Source organism: Patiria miniata, unplaced genomic scaffold, assembly GCF_015706575.1.
Source record: "Patiria miniata isolate m_02_andy unplaced genomic scaffold, ASM1570657v1 HiC_scaffold_3, whole genome shotgun sequence".
NCBI classification, from domain to species: domain Eukaryota; kingdom Metazoa; phylum Echinodermata; class Asteroidea; order Valvatida; family Asterinidae; genus Patiria; species Patiria miniata.
In genome coordinates this window covers 18,317,618-18,332,163 of record NW_024037069.1, presented here as the reverse complement: position 1 = coordinate 18,332,163, position 14,546 = coordinate 18,317,618, and the positions used below count along the sequence as shown (strand labels likewise).

General features: G+C 41.3%; 1 protein-coding gene across 1 annotated transcript; it reads left to right on the top strand.

The window, feature by feature from the left end:
• The first annotated feature begins 337 nt into the window (after positions 1–337).
• Positions 338–14,171, top strand: LOC119736533. The gene is made up of 12 exons (XM_038210545.1): positions 338–445; positions 2,119–2,231; positions 2,654–2,865; positions 3,846–3,947; positions 4,117–4,326; positions 5,214–5,403; positions 7,550–8,915; positions 9,852–10,140; positions 11,179–11,323; positions 11,899–12,041; positions 12,824–12,961; positions 13,883–14,171. Exons 2-12 carry the CDS (start codon positions 2,123–2,125, stop codon positions 13,970–13,972), a joined length of 2,994 nt encoding a protein of 997 aa, XP_038066473.1. The 5' UTR covers positions 338–445; positions 2,119–2,122; the 3' UTR covers positions 13,973–14,171.
• Positions 14,172–14,546: the final 375 nt, after the last annotated feature.

The window sequence follows — 14,546 nt, the reverse complement described above, 5'->3', positions numbered from 1 at the left end:
AGAAAATACACAGCAAATTTAAAAAAAAAAGTGGTAAATTTGTTTTAAAAAGCTTCAATCTATTCAAGCAAACCCTTGCATAATGGGACAGGTTGCCTGGTCTAGCTGCTGAGGTTCACTTGTCATCGGATCTTCGTCGTGGGCACATTTTGCCTGAAAATTTTGCAACTTCATGACATCGTTATGTGACTATAGATTGTTTATAATGTAATTTAAACCTTAATTAAGGCAATACTACAGCACCTGCATGTGATTTTAATTGTTTATAGTGTATTTCGAGTGATTCTGGGGAATTTGGCAGATTTTTGATTAATCTGACAGATTTTTGAAGCGCATTTAGCAGAATTTTGGCATGACCTTACGGTCACCCTGCACACCGATTCTGAAAACTTTTTTGGGAGGATTTTGACCGACAATTTAGGAGGGAATATCGCCGTTGCCTGAGGTACTATTACAATTTACAAAATCTTCTTTTCAAACCTTTTAAGTGGAAGTGAAGTATATGCATTACATTTACAGTAACTGGTGATATAATGAAAAGGGAATGTGAGCATATTGTAACAATTTTCGCGTGGACAATTCGTGTTGCTGGTTACACACTACACAGCCGCACAGGTTTTAGCCGGATATCGTGAAATTGAAAACTCTATTTTCATTGTTAATTATGGTAATACGGATGCGAATTTCTGTGTGCGGAATGGAGTGTACATTTGATCAGTTTGGAAAGATTCCCATATCTGGCCATCACCGAATTTTTAGCCATCAGAAATGATAATATTGTCCAAAATTTCAAATTTAGCATGGAAAATATTGAAGTATTTAACCATGTTTACTGAGAAGAAATTTTCAGACCAGTCTCATCGCCGTTTCATCATGGAGCGCCATGGTCTCATCAATCATGCTCATGATGCTCATCTCATTCTCATACAGTTTGTGCACAGGGTGAAAAGAGATGGCCAGATATGGGAATCTTTCCCTGTGAGGAATTTAGGCCCCATGATAAAAATATATCGATATTTTTAGTTTCCATTTTAGTCAGAATTGGGGGTTTTTTTTGGGGGGGGGAGGGGTGAAAGTCTGATTGCTATTAGTAGTGTATAATACAGTGACATTTAATGACGACACATACATGCTACATGTCGACTGCTGTGACTGCACATGCAATCAGTGCACGTTAATACAAGGCCATGTACATATAGGATCGAGAAGAAGAGCTGTGGCAAAGATTTTATGAGACATTGATGGCAAAAATGTCCTTGAGTTTGCGGTGTCGGTGATTCTAGACAATTTATAAGTTACCTACAATGATGTACACATATTTTTGATTAATCTGACCAAGTGCTAGAACTGGTCCCAAGCGCGTGCTGTCACGTCGAGCAGGCCCTTTTTTTTTTACTAATTTAGATTACGGAATCGCCGCTTAAAAGAAACAAAATTGGATTTTGTATATAAAATAAAAAATCGCTGCCGGAAAAGACGCTTTGTCGATCAAGAAAAAAGTTCTTGCCTTTCGATCATTAAAAAACAAGCTTCTTTATTATTCACTTTTAAACACACAATCCCGGTTTTGGACTAAGTGTTAAGAGAAAAGAATGGTAGTTCCCATCACCAACAATATCCACAAGACCACGATGCCGATCACCTATCGATGCACAAGTGTATTTTGTAGTTTGGCATGATATACGTAGGCCTAGTGGCCTAGTTTTTGTTTTCGTGTTATTTCATTGTTTTGACGCTCATACATGACAGTGCATTGTAAGCAGCGTACGAACCAGTCACTCTGACAAGACTGAAATAAACATTCACAAGTCCTGAAAGTTGCATACTGGCAGGCTGGGCAGGCTGCACAGCAACTTTTTACTATTCCTTTGAAAATAAAAGTAAAAATGTTTTGCATCAGCAATACTGATGCGGGCAGGGATGATAAACTAATAATTTTTGTATGGGGCCTGATATATTTTTTAACAATAGTGGAATTTTTACCCAGCCCCAAAGGTTTTTCAACATAGTTCGAATGACTGACATCATGTAGGTAGGCAGTACAGTTACGTCTAACTGCTTAATTTTTGCACAAGGAAAAAATTGTTCTCATTTCTTCCCTTTCTTATTTATGGACAGCAAAATGGCCGTGTACAGATGTCCTAAGAGGAGTACAGAAAAAGATCGCGAGACGGTAGAGGAGTTGATCCTCGATTATGCATGCAAGAATTATATGGATCATGTTATCGCAGGTATGGTAAAGTCAAATGTTTTTTGTCGAGCAAATATTGTTTTGTGATTGAGTGAGAAAAAATTGGTTGGAAAAGTGAATATAAAAGAACTTGGGAAGAATTCCGTACATGGACATATCTAATTTCTCCCTGCATGCAGTGACCAATCAGCCATCAGAAAGCGATAACATGTCCTAAAAAGTCAAATTTAGCAAGGAAAATATTGAAGCATTTACTGAGAAAACACTTGGAATTTTTCAGACCAGTCTTATCTAGGTTTGTACATAGAGTGTCAAGTAATGTCCAGGTATGGAACTCTTTCCAAGAACTTTATAAAACCACAATGTTCTGAACTTATACCTATCCTCTTATGTATTTGTCAATAAATGGTTTAAACAGCAATACAAAAATTGATTTACTTTTCAATTATTTGTTATTTTCAGCCATTGTTGACCATCAAGGGAATGCATCCTTCAAGGAAAACGATGTTCCTCATCTTCGTGTAGTGGCAGGCACCCTCCATTCCATCGTCAAGCGTGAAGACATTGCGGAATTCGACCACGCTCTGCTACTCCTGGACATCATCAACAAGGCAGCCCCTGATTTAGTGCCGGCCAAGCAGTTTGTCAAACTGACGACTGGTATCAAGACTAAGGTCAATATTAGTTTAGTCTCTATTGTTAGGCCCATTAGTTGCCATCCCTGCCTGTGTCAGTTTTTCTTGAATGGAATATTTTTTGTTTACTTAAAAAAAAAATTGTAAAAAGTTACTTCATAATGCTACATAAAATCCCAAATCAAAGTGCAAACATAGAAAAGGGTGCCCCCTATCAACGAAAGTTGTTCAGCCCCAGGGTTCCCTCCCCCCCCACACTTTTTGGGTTTGCAACAACCAGCAGGCATCACCGTTGTTTTGTCTCCCTCCTCCCTCCACTTTCAAAACTATTCCGCTGCTGCAACATTCAGTATACCATCACTACATACTTTTCATAAAACGGTCTATGGAATTTTATCGCTGTCAAATTTCAAGATGAAACCTGCAAGTCTACAGGGCTGTGTCTAAATTGAAACAAAACAAAACAACACAGAAAAAAAACCTAAAAAAATACACATTTGCAACTTGAATTGAAAAAAAAAAGTTTTTAGTTGAAAATATCATGGGTAACTCATGCAGATTATTCTTATACATGACAGAAATTAAGCCCTATAGGAAAAGTGACAGAGCTGCACAGTTCCAAAGTTATCAAATTACTGCAAAATGTGGTGCTAGATTTCAAGATTTAAGGTAAAACATATGTGATGCGATCAAGCTACATGAGTCGTTTGTCGACCCTAGTCAAAACATTTTTTATTACAGATTTCAAAAGAGCACAATCTCAGCATTACTGCTGTGAAAATTGCATGCTGATACCATCTTTAGTTCAAAAATTATGGAAGTCGGAACACCAAGAGATGTGATGAAGTGATGTGATAAAGTGGTCCTATTTTGGCCTGTATCTCGGATTCTCCACATAAATATTCCCGACAAACGACTCATTTAGCTTGATCGCATCACATATCATATTTCACATCATTACTAAAAAACTACTAAAATAATTTCTTTGCCATTGATGACCCATTTCCTTCTGATGACAGGTCATGCTCCATGAACTGTTACAGTCAAAGTTTGACTATTGCAACGTCTGCGCCCGTCTCAACAGGTACTTTCCTAAAGCTGAACTCAAGACGACAGGAGTGGTGAGTTTTCCTTTCTCTGACAACCATCTCATGAGCTTGTCTGTATTTTTTTGCCTCTTGACACTTTTTTCATGAAAGTAATAGATCGTTTGCATTCGGCAACCATCTTTGAGGTGTATTTTGTTATTTTAAGATTTTTTTGCAATTTATTTTATTTTTATTTTTTTAGAGTAAAGAAGACTTCAAACTTCACAGTTACCAGTTGCGATATCGTCGTCTGCTCACCAGACTAATGCTCAGTGCGTCCGAGAGAGAGGCGTACCTGCGCAATGAGATGGACGCGGAGCTGGGTCCGGCTTATACTGCAGCCATTCAGCGACTGTTACGATACTATGTCGATCGACTCAACGAGCGACTTAGCGTTCCTGTCATTGAACAGGTAATTCAGTGTTGAAATAAGTCTAATTCTGTCCCAAGCCAATATGGCTCATCTGGCTGGCATTCATCACCTGTTTCTTTGGAATAAAATGACTGAGAATATTTCTATTACTTCCCATGATGGGATGCCATTCCATCTTAGGTTACGCCCCAGCTAATGTCATTACCAATGTGTACAACTGATTGGAGAGAGGCACGTGGGGGTAAAGTGGCTTACCCAAGGACACAACATTGTAGCCAGTGGCAGGATTTGAACCCCTGACCCTCTGAACGCAAGCCACATACCCTAACCCTACGTACATATACAATGTTACTCTGGCACGGTATTATAAGAGCTGGGTAACAAGTAGTTCATGAGTCCATCCTCTTTCATCAGCGTATGTCATGGCCGTAACAAGCAACAATATGGAAGCTGGGGCCATTGCCCAGGTTTAAAAAATCTCTGTAAGGCCAAAAAAAAAAGTCTCCGGTTTCTGGTATGCGCGCGCGTCACCGTAGCCATGCGCGTCGGCAAAATGAAAAAGTTTTTTTTTCAATGAAAGATGATGTCTCAAAACCGCCAAACTCACTGGTTTGACTGGAATCCTGCTGCTGCATAATTTTAACGTGTTCTTAGATTGGGTTATGGTCGAGAAAAAGCTTTATGTGGCCTCTCCGGACTCCCACCTATTTGCACTAAGTTTAGTCGGGCACCATTTGCAGTAGTCGGCCGACATTTGAAGCAAAAAAATCAGGTAAAAAAAAAAAAAAAAGCCGCGTCGCCGCACCACTTTTTGGGCAAGCTCCATACCAGAAACCGGAGACTTTTTTGGCCTAATGCTGCATTTACATGTAGATCTCCATAATAGTACAGAGTTGTACGATTTCTCATTGCATTTCTTTGCTCAGATTGTCTCTGAGGGTCCTGACTCCCAGATCTCCCACGACATCATGGATTCCCAATCCGACTACATGGACAAGCTTCTAGCAATCAGCTTCTGTAACCCTCCCACTGAGGACCAGCTGCTGACCATCCTCAAGGAATGCTGGAAAGAGGAAGAAGAGAGGGATACAGAGGACAAAATGGAGATGTCTGATGGTAAGATGATGATTGGGGTTGTAGTCGAGTCCATCACAAGCCCAGTCACAAGCCTGGTCACAAGCTTTGTCACAAGGAAATCACAAGTCCTTGAAAGTTCAGTCACAAGTACGAGGAGATGAACTATTACAAAGGAACGCCTCTGTCACAGTTCATTTGATTAGCTTTTGACTTGAGTTTGAAGGACTTGAGATGGACTTGTGATGGACTTGTGATGGACTTGTGATGGACTTGTGATGGACTTTTGATGGACTTGTGATGGACTTGTGAGGGACTTGTGATTGACTTGTGATGGACTTGTGATGGACTTGTGACGGACTTGTGACGGATTTGTGATGGACTTGTGATGGACTTGTGATGGACTTGTGATGGACTTGTGAGGGACTTGTGAGGACTTGTGAGGGACTTGTGAGGGACTTGTGAGGGACTTGTGATGGATTGGTGATGGACTTGTGATGGACTTGTGATAGACTTGTGACGGACTTGTGACGGACTTGTGACGGACTTGTGACGGACTTGTGATGGACTTGTGGTGGACTTGTGATGGACTTGTGATGGACTTGTGATGGACTTGTGATGGACTTGTGATGGATTTGTGATGGACTTGTGACGGACTTGTGAGGGACTTGTGAGGGACTTGTGATGGACTTGTGATGGACTTGTGATGGACTTGTGAGGGACTTGTGATGGACTTGTGATGGACTTGTGATGGACTTGTGATGGACTTGTGAGGGACTTGTGAGGGACTTGTGATGGACTTGTGACGGACTTGTGACGGACTTGTGATGGACTTGTGACGGACTTGTGACGGACTTGTGGTGGACTTGTGATGGACTTGTGATGGACTTGTGATGGACTTGTGATGGACTTGTGATGGATTTGTGATGGACTTGTGACGGACTTGTGAGGGACTTGTGAGGGACTTGTGATGGACTTGTGATGGACTTGTGATGGACTTGTGATGGACTCGCGAGAACCAATTCCATTGATTTTGTTCTACCATTTTACTCCATGTTCAGTCCATTTCTGTTGTGCGCGAGGACTTACTATGCGCTCAACCCCTCCTTGAATGCAGACCGCATGAGTGGTTCTCAAGCACTCACTTGCAGCCGGGGTGCATGCGCATACTGCGCGCATGACGCTGAGCATGGGGTCTCTCAACTGGTTTTGAACATTGGTGACCAGTGTTTAAACAGCAGTTTAGAACCTCCCACGTGACTGGCTCTCGACCAATAGGAATATGTAAAATGTCCCAGGTATTATTAATGTACATTTGATGGCTCTTGACATACTTTCAATGGGCTAACTTGACAACCTCTCCAGGTGATCTGAAAATTGCAAACAGTGATGACATCTGGAAAAAAAAATCCAACGTACCGGTGAAAATACTGTGGAATAAGAACAATCTGGTAATTTGTTTTGAAACAAATTTTGGATCGATATCAGTTAACTCGGAATATAACTAACTAATTTAGTCATTTTGCCAGAGCCTCAGGTTCTGCAGTTTTAAAAAAGAAATTGGCTTTTTATTTTTTTCTAACAGTATTCACATATTTAACAATTTCAGAGTTTTTTAAAGGTATTGTTATTAACCTTTTAACATTTTTTTTTTTCCATGAGCATTGTGGGAGAAAATACCCGTTGGTTTTGGTATTGCGCCCAATCATCGTCCCATTCAAACACTTCAAACACCTCTAAGTATTCTCTGTTTTCGACATTCATTGATGTTTTGGTCTTTTGTGGTCTTTCAATTTAAGTTTTTTCATATTACTAAATCAAACTTGTTTCAACGGAGTGCGTACTAATTCTGATTGTTTCCATATAAAATTCAACGTGTATTTTATTGTTAATTTCTCAGCTGATTTTGACCAGTTTCACTCAAAGCAAATTCAAAATAAACTATTTTAATACTTAGTAACTTTGACGCTTTTGAGTGGTCTAAAAAAGTTCCATAATTTATATTTCTTTACTCTCTTTTTGCTGAATGAAGAGGGCCAACCCATTGTTTCTTGACTGACTGAGTCACTGTCTGAGTCACTGCCTGAGTCACTGAGTACAAAAAACATTCCAATCCTAGTCTTTGTTTCTTTTATATGAATTGTTCATAACATTCTGATTAAAATGTAAGACATTTTCAACTTTTCAGGTGATGACGATGATGACTGGCAGAGTGCATCGGATATCTTTGACTTTCCCGCACCCCCAAACAATCCCAGCAAAACATCCAACATTTCTTCCAGACTATCAGACCCTCAAGGACGTCTGTCACTTCCCCAAGACATCAGAGGCAGTGCTCCCCACGCAGCTCACTGTGAGAGTGGTCCCAACGATGAACCGGCCCGAGATAAAAAAGGGTCCAGTGACGCTGAGGCTTCTCAATTTGCTGACTGTTTAGTCGTTGATTGCCCGAGCAAAACTTCACTCCACCCTGTTGGAGTCCATCGTAAACCCCCGCCTTCAAAGTCTCCAGACCCTACTGATGATATCAAAGACGCTGTTTGCAGTGTGACATTGGCAGAAGCAGCATCCAGTACAAGAGCCGGTTTCTCTGAGACAGATTTTTCGCAGAGGCCTGAAGCCTGGGACCAACAACAGATAATTGGAAGTGCTCCTAGAGAGCTAGAGGTTCTACCCGAACGTCTTCCTAATCTGGAAACGCCTGGAACAAGTCAGATTCTTCCTGAATCATCTGCGCTTAAATCTGTCTTGAAATCAGCTCTGTCACAGAGTCTTGAAGCCTCGGACCAACAACAGATAGGTCGATGTAGTCCTAAGGAGCTGAAATCTCTGCCAAATGGTCTTCCTACTCGGGAAACGACCGGTATCAGCGACGTTCTTCCTGAGTTGTCCGTACATCAGGAAACAGATCTGATGTCAAATGCTTCGAGACAGAATTACTTCACAGCAAACGAAACCGAATCTCTGAGTTTTCAAACACATTCGTCTGGTACAGAGGCTCCCCAGCCAAGCTATCAAGCTGATAGTTCATTTCCTAATCAGGAAGCTACATTGATAGGCTCGTCTGGTGCAAAAACAGTCAGCAAAAGCCGAATTTATCTCAGTAAAAGCGGACTGCAGAGCCGATCACAGTGGAAACAGGTGCAGTACGAAAATGCCGATAGCTGCCTCGATCCCACTGAGGTGAAAACCAGCAAACACTGTGAGGTGATCAAAGGCTACAAAGCTTGCATCAAGAGAAACGCAACACAGTCCCGAAACGGTCAAGAAATCGGCGAATCGCAGATCAACGTAAGCAGCGACGAATCGCAGAGCTCCAGTGACAAGTCCAGCACCAGCGTGTCGCTATTGGCTGGACTGTGCGGGTTTGACCACGCCCCGAAACGCCCTCGCAGCGACTCGCCGGTGATGACGATCATTCAGGATGATGAGATAATGGGCTTGACTTCGTTCAGTCCATTTGAAGATACGGTCATCTCGGACATTGAGGTGTATCCGGTCACAAGACTAAAACACGGAGTAGATATTGGCAGCATTCGATCAACTAGCACAAGGTGATTGAGTAAATTTTGTTAAGGAAGAAATCTTTGGTTGCACCACGAAGTGACGTATCATGTGAACAGTCATAGACAATTATTAGACAATGTGTCTCTTGGTAGTGCTACAAAACTATCGCATTTGACATTTCTTGGTGCATCAGACAGAATATTTCACTTCAAGACTGTTGTCAGCACAGGTGTCTTTGTACATATAGATGTTGTAGCATTCTATTAATCTGTTTATCGGAGTTCAACTTGGATGACAGTCTGAAGTTTCATGAGTAAAACCAAACAATACAAAATTCCTTCAAAATGGAAACCAACAAATATTTGTTAAAGCTACAAGGCCAAATAAAAAAAAAACATGTTTAGCGTCCTGCCTTTTTGAAAAAAAGGGAAGCGGGAGGCCCTTTTTTTTGTTTTCCCTCCAAAATGGCCGCCTGACCGGGCTTTTTTCAAGATGGCTGCCAGGTTGTTTTTTTAATGGCCACCATTGGACTCGGGAAATGACATACAAGCTTTATGTGGGCTAGATGCAACAGACAAAGAGGCCAAACTGATGTCACTGTTTAAAATTTACAAAAAAAAAAGGAAAAAGAAAAGAAGGCTGCCTCCAAGAAGGAAGCGGGCGGGGATGCTAAACATTTGGGGGGGGGGGGGCTAATGCATTTAAAAATAGAGTCAGAATGTTATACAACACCTGCATTTAACCAATGACGTGCCCTTTGTATTTAAACACATTTGGGACATTGAGACCCATGTAAAGTCAAAGTAATTTTGGCTGTGCAATTGTGAGTTGGTCAAAACACTGCCATGGGCGGTGTTGGTTTAGGCAAATCTTTCCCTCATTTTACAAGAAATGAGGGCTGCTACATAGATTCTAATAAAGTGCACCCAAACCAAGTGACATACCGATTCAAAATTAATTAATTGAATATGTTTCATTTACAGAAACTGTGAGCTTTCCACGATACAAGAGACGCCGCAACACAGCGAGGCCGTCAGCACCGCAGCTTCGCAGCTCGCAGCTCAAGACAACACAGTCAGCAGCAGCAACAACACGCTCAGTCTGGACTCCAACAGCGCTGGCCAGTCACAGCCAGAAGAGGTCAGAGTTGAAGAGGTCGTAGGTCACAAAGAAATCCTGGAGACAGAAGAAACATCGTGTCAAGATGCTGGTGACAGTAGGCGTACAGTAAGTGAAGAGTTATTGTCGCCTAGGTTTGTAGTTTGTGAGATAATTTCTGAACCTTTTTGAATATCTTAGATTCTTGAAAACCAATTTCAAGGGCCAACTTTTAGGAGCTACAGTTTATTGTCTCAGAATCAGGAATCAGGAATATTCTGGGAATCAGGAATACCTATTCAGCTTAGTGCAGCCGGCAATTTCATGGCCCTGCTAACCACAACATTCCACGCTTACGATCACCGTTCTGTGCTAACCGCGCTAGCAGAAAAATTCTGCGCTCACCCTGTAAGCACAGATTCCTAAGTTACGGGATGTATGCATGCGGGTAAGCCAAAATTCCTCGCTCATCCGTGAAATATGTTAACCCTAAGCATGGAATTTTCTGCTACAGTAAGCGGGGATTTTTCGCTAGCGGTAAGCAGAGCCATAAAAATTGAGCCTGGTTACTAGGTAAAAAGTCATATGATTTGTGTTGCTCCTAAGCAACAAAATTATTTGTTTAGCAAAAATGTGTGCTAAGCGTGGATCAGCGGAGAACCAGCCACACACCATATACATTGAATGAGATTTTGGTTGGTAACCTGTGTTTGCTAAGCAAGTAATTTCCATGTTTAGCAGATTGTTGTGCTTAGCCGGTCTGTGAGATTTGGCCGTGCTGTTGTATCCTTATCTTGAATGTAAATGGACATCACTAATTTTTCCCTGCAGTGACTTATCAGTCATCAGCTGGGGAAAATATTGAAGCAATTACCGAGAAAACTAGCTTGAATGTATAAACTGATACACATTATTTTACAACAGTTGGGTTGTTGTGGGGCTTTTTTTTAGTGTCGGACAGAGTAGTCCAGAACCACCAGTCAAAGGTAACGGTTGACTGGCATGCTAATTATAGACCTTTGTGGATTCTTTCAACGGACCCTTCCTGTCTGTCAATCAAAGGGCATTGACCAATTAGATCATGACTATTGGTCAGGTGACCATGTTACCTCAGTCTAACTAGCTGGGCGGGGCTTATTGCCAGATTCGGAACAGTCTATGTGGGTGTCTTGACTAAAAGTAATGTTGGTGTAAAATATGTTGTGTTTGTAGGAACCAGCAGCTACAGTGGATGATGAGTCTTCAGGGTCTTGCGTCCAAGATGTTACAGAAGTCCCAACTCCAAAGAGGATTTGTTCAAAGAAGGCCGTCGTCAAATTGAAGAGATTGAGTCAGGACAGCAAAGTCAGGAGATATCGTGAGTCAAATTGGACACTTTTATGATGCTTCCGTCAAGATACTTTTTTAATTGAAATTATTAGATTCTTTCTGGTAATTGATGGGGGATTCTTACAAAACTACGTACAACCTTTGAAAGTCGCAGAATATTAAACACAAATGAACAATGTCTAGTTTGATGATGTGGGAGGAAGACCCCTGAATGATATTCGGGAGAAAGGCTTAACATCTGGCCTCACACTGACAACCAAATCATCAACATGTTGGTGTAAGTGGGATTGGAACCTGAGTCACAGAGATGGAAGGCGATAGTACACGTCAGTCACTTCCCTCATTTTTTGAACCAAATTCTTTACAGATGGGAATTGTCTTATGGAATATCAATCCCGAGAACTGACTAAAAGTCAGTTTTTGTTCAATTGAATATTTGGAAATGTTGGTTTTGCATGTACACATTTAGGTGCTCGTCTGCTCTTATTGAAACCGGTGAAATCAAATGTGGAAAAAACTGAATCAAATTCACCACTCATTATGTGAAAAGAGGGTAGCCACGCTACAACACTTCGTATTTTTTTTCTTGTCTGAATTTTCTAGTGGAGAGCTCTACACTGAGTGAAGCTATCATGTCATCGGACGACGTCAACGAATCATCAGACAGTGAAGACTCCTTCGTGCCAGACTCTGACAACGAAGACTCGGCATCCACATCGGACAGTAGCAGTCTGCCCTGCATTGAGGTAAGGAAACTATCAGATATGTGCATGGATGATAGAGGGGGCTGTTTGGGATGTCCACAGAGAAGAAAAATGAGGGCATGTTGATGCATGTTAAATTATACCTTTGTGTTCTGTTTTTCTCTATTTACGCAAAACGCAATGTAGAACTTTTTTAATACTCTAAATTATACTGTTTATTTATTAAGTGTACATATCTGCTGTATTGGCAGTCAATTCACTATGTTATTATTACCCCTTCTGGTCAGGCCTATAAAACTTTCCTCGGACCATTTTGATTCTCTGAAGGTATATGGGCCATTCTGTAAATTTGGGATCTAAAGTGTGACCTGTTTTTCCTGTTGTATAGGTAGTTAACTATTCATAATTGCACTTGGAGAGCGACTGCATTATGGAATGCATCAGAATTATAAAATCATAGATTTCAGATGTAACAGCAGCAGGAAAAAAAAAACTGGACCGCAAATTTAAGAACGACCCATATAGCTGTACGCTCCCGTTTTGGTAGAAATGGCCGACTTCAACACAGTAACCATCTCTGTCCTCACAGGTACCCATTTTACTCCTGGGTGGAGAGAAGCAATGTGTACCAAAGTGCCTTGCCCAAGGGCACACGCACCGCAACCCCAGGCTGGACTCGAACCCACAACCTGCAGAATTACCCACAAGATCTTACTTTGACACACCATTTTACAACACAACATCACCCGAATGTCTCTATTAAATGTCATTATGATGCCTTTATCATGGATTTCAATGAATTGTTTTGTTTTTCACTCCTGTAGTTGCGGCCAGATTCCGAGTGCCAACTGGTGCGTCGTTTCCCCTCACTCATGGAATACTTACAGGAATCATCGGAGGAGGACGGAATGACTAAGGATCACAGGATGAGAGAATGCACTGTGCGACTACGAAGGCTAAAGGTCAGTCTGAGATTCTGATTCTCTGAATTAAAGTGTCCTCTTTTGCAAAATGGACTCTTCCTGCCTGTCAATCAAACAAGTACCCATTGACCAATCAGATCAGGACTTTTGATCAGGTGACCCAAGTAGCCCAATCAAACTTGGTTATCCTTGGTGGGAGGGACCAGAACTGGAATGATCCATTCTTAACTCTGTGTAGTTTTTCTGATTTATCCGGTTTGTAAGTGTGACGTCATTCCAAACTTAAACCAAGCACACTGCACACTGAGCACTATTGGAACCAGAAGTAGTACAAATCGGGGTGTTTAGCCAATGGGTGCAGGACACAGTCACTTACGCACCGGATAGAGGTCATACAACTCTTTAAAGATGATCTTAGATCATAAAAGGACCTCTTAGGTGGCATGGGTGGCTTGTGCGTAAAGCGCTCGCCTCTCACCAAGGTGACTACGGTTCGAATCCTGGCCGCGGATCACAGGTGAGTAGAGTTGTGCGTTGGTTCTCCTCCTGTGCCACGAGGGTTTTTCTCCGGGCCCTCCGGTTTTCCTCCCTCCAGAAAAATCAAACACTTTCGATCTTAGGCTTTGCTCTGTGGTCATATATGGGTCGATGTGGCCGGCAGCCATAGGCGCCTTTACGTGCCAGCGGCCCGACCACGTTGTAGCCGCGTCCTTCACAATTCAGCATACCAGCTGCGAGTAAGGATGATTAGCCTCCCAAATTATTATTATTATTATTATTATTATTAATCCAAACTTTGTAATATATCATGTGAATAAGGTATTTACCGCAGTGGCACTTTTTTTACCTTTTTTTCAAACACTTCTTCACTTTTACAGAGCTAGTTCTTTTGTTTTTCAGCTTCAGCTGAATATAACTCACACAAACATCTTTTTGACTTTTATATTTTCAAACCATCAGCCGACGGAAATCGATGCTTTTACTAAAGGGAAGTGCAACATCAATCTGGGACGCACTTCAGTTAACAGTAAAAGAAGTGCCAAGATGTGAGAGTAGAGCCGGACTGTCGGTATGGTATGGGTTTAAAGATTAACTTTGGTGCGGTTGAAAGCAATTTGTGATTTGCAGTTCTCACGTCTTTTTAACAGTATTGCCCATGTGCCTATGAAATGTACTAAGTCATATAAAACCAGGCGTGTTGTTAAGAGGCAATATTACAATAAAACGTTTTACCACTTTGAACGTTTAACCGTGTTTAGCCACTATATCATATGATTCTGTTTTCCAGTGATAGTTTGCTATCATTTTGATTAGATTTTACTTTTCTTGTATAGTCGGCATTGTTTTAAAATGCAAGCGTTTGCAGAAATTTCTAGCGTGTTCTTTTGTCAGGGCAGTTATTTTCAAACTCGACATGCATGGAGAAACAGTTTTAGACACAGATTTGAAAATGTGGTTGTCAAATTCAAAGTGGTTTGAAAAGAGTGGTACTTAAGATAACTTATCTTGGATGTTGGGTGCCATGGTTACACATCTGACCTTATTAGACCCTTTTTTTCAACAGCATTCACGACATTTACACAAGAGGAGAATTTTGTTTTCTTTTGTCAGAGGAGTTATTTTC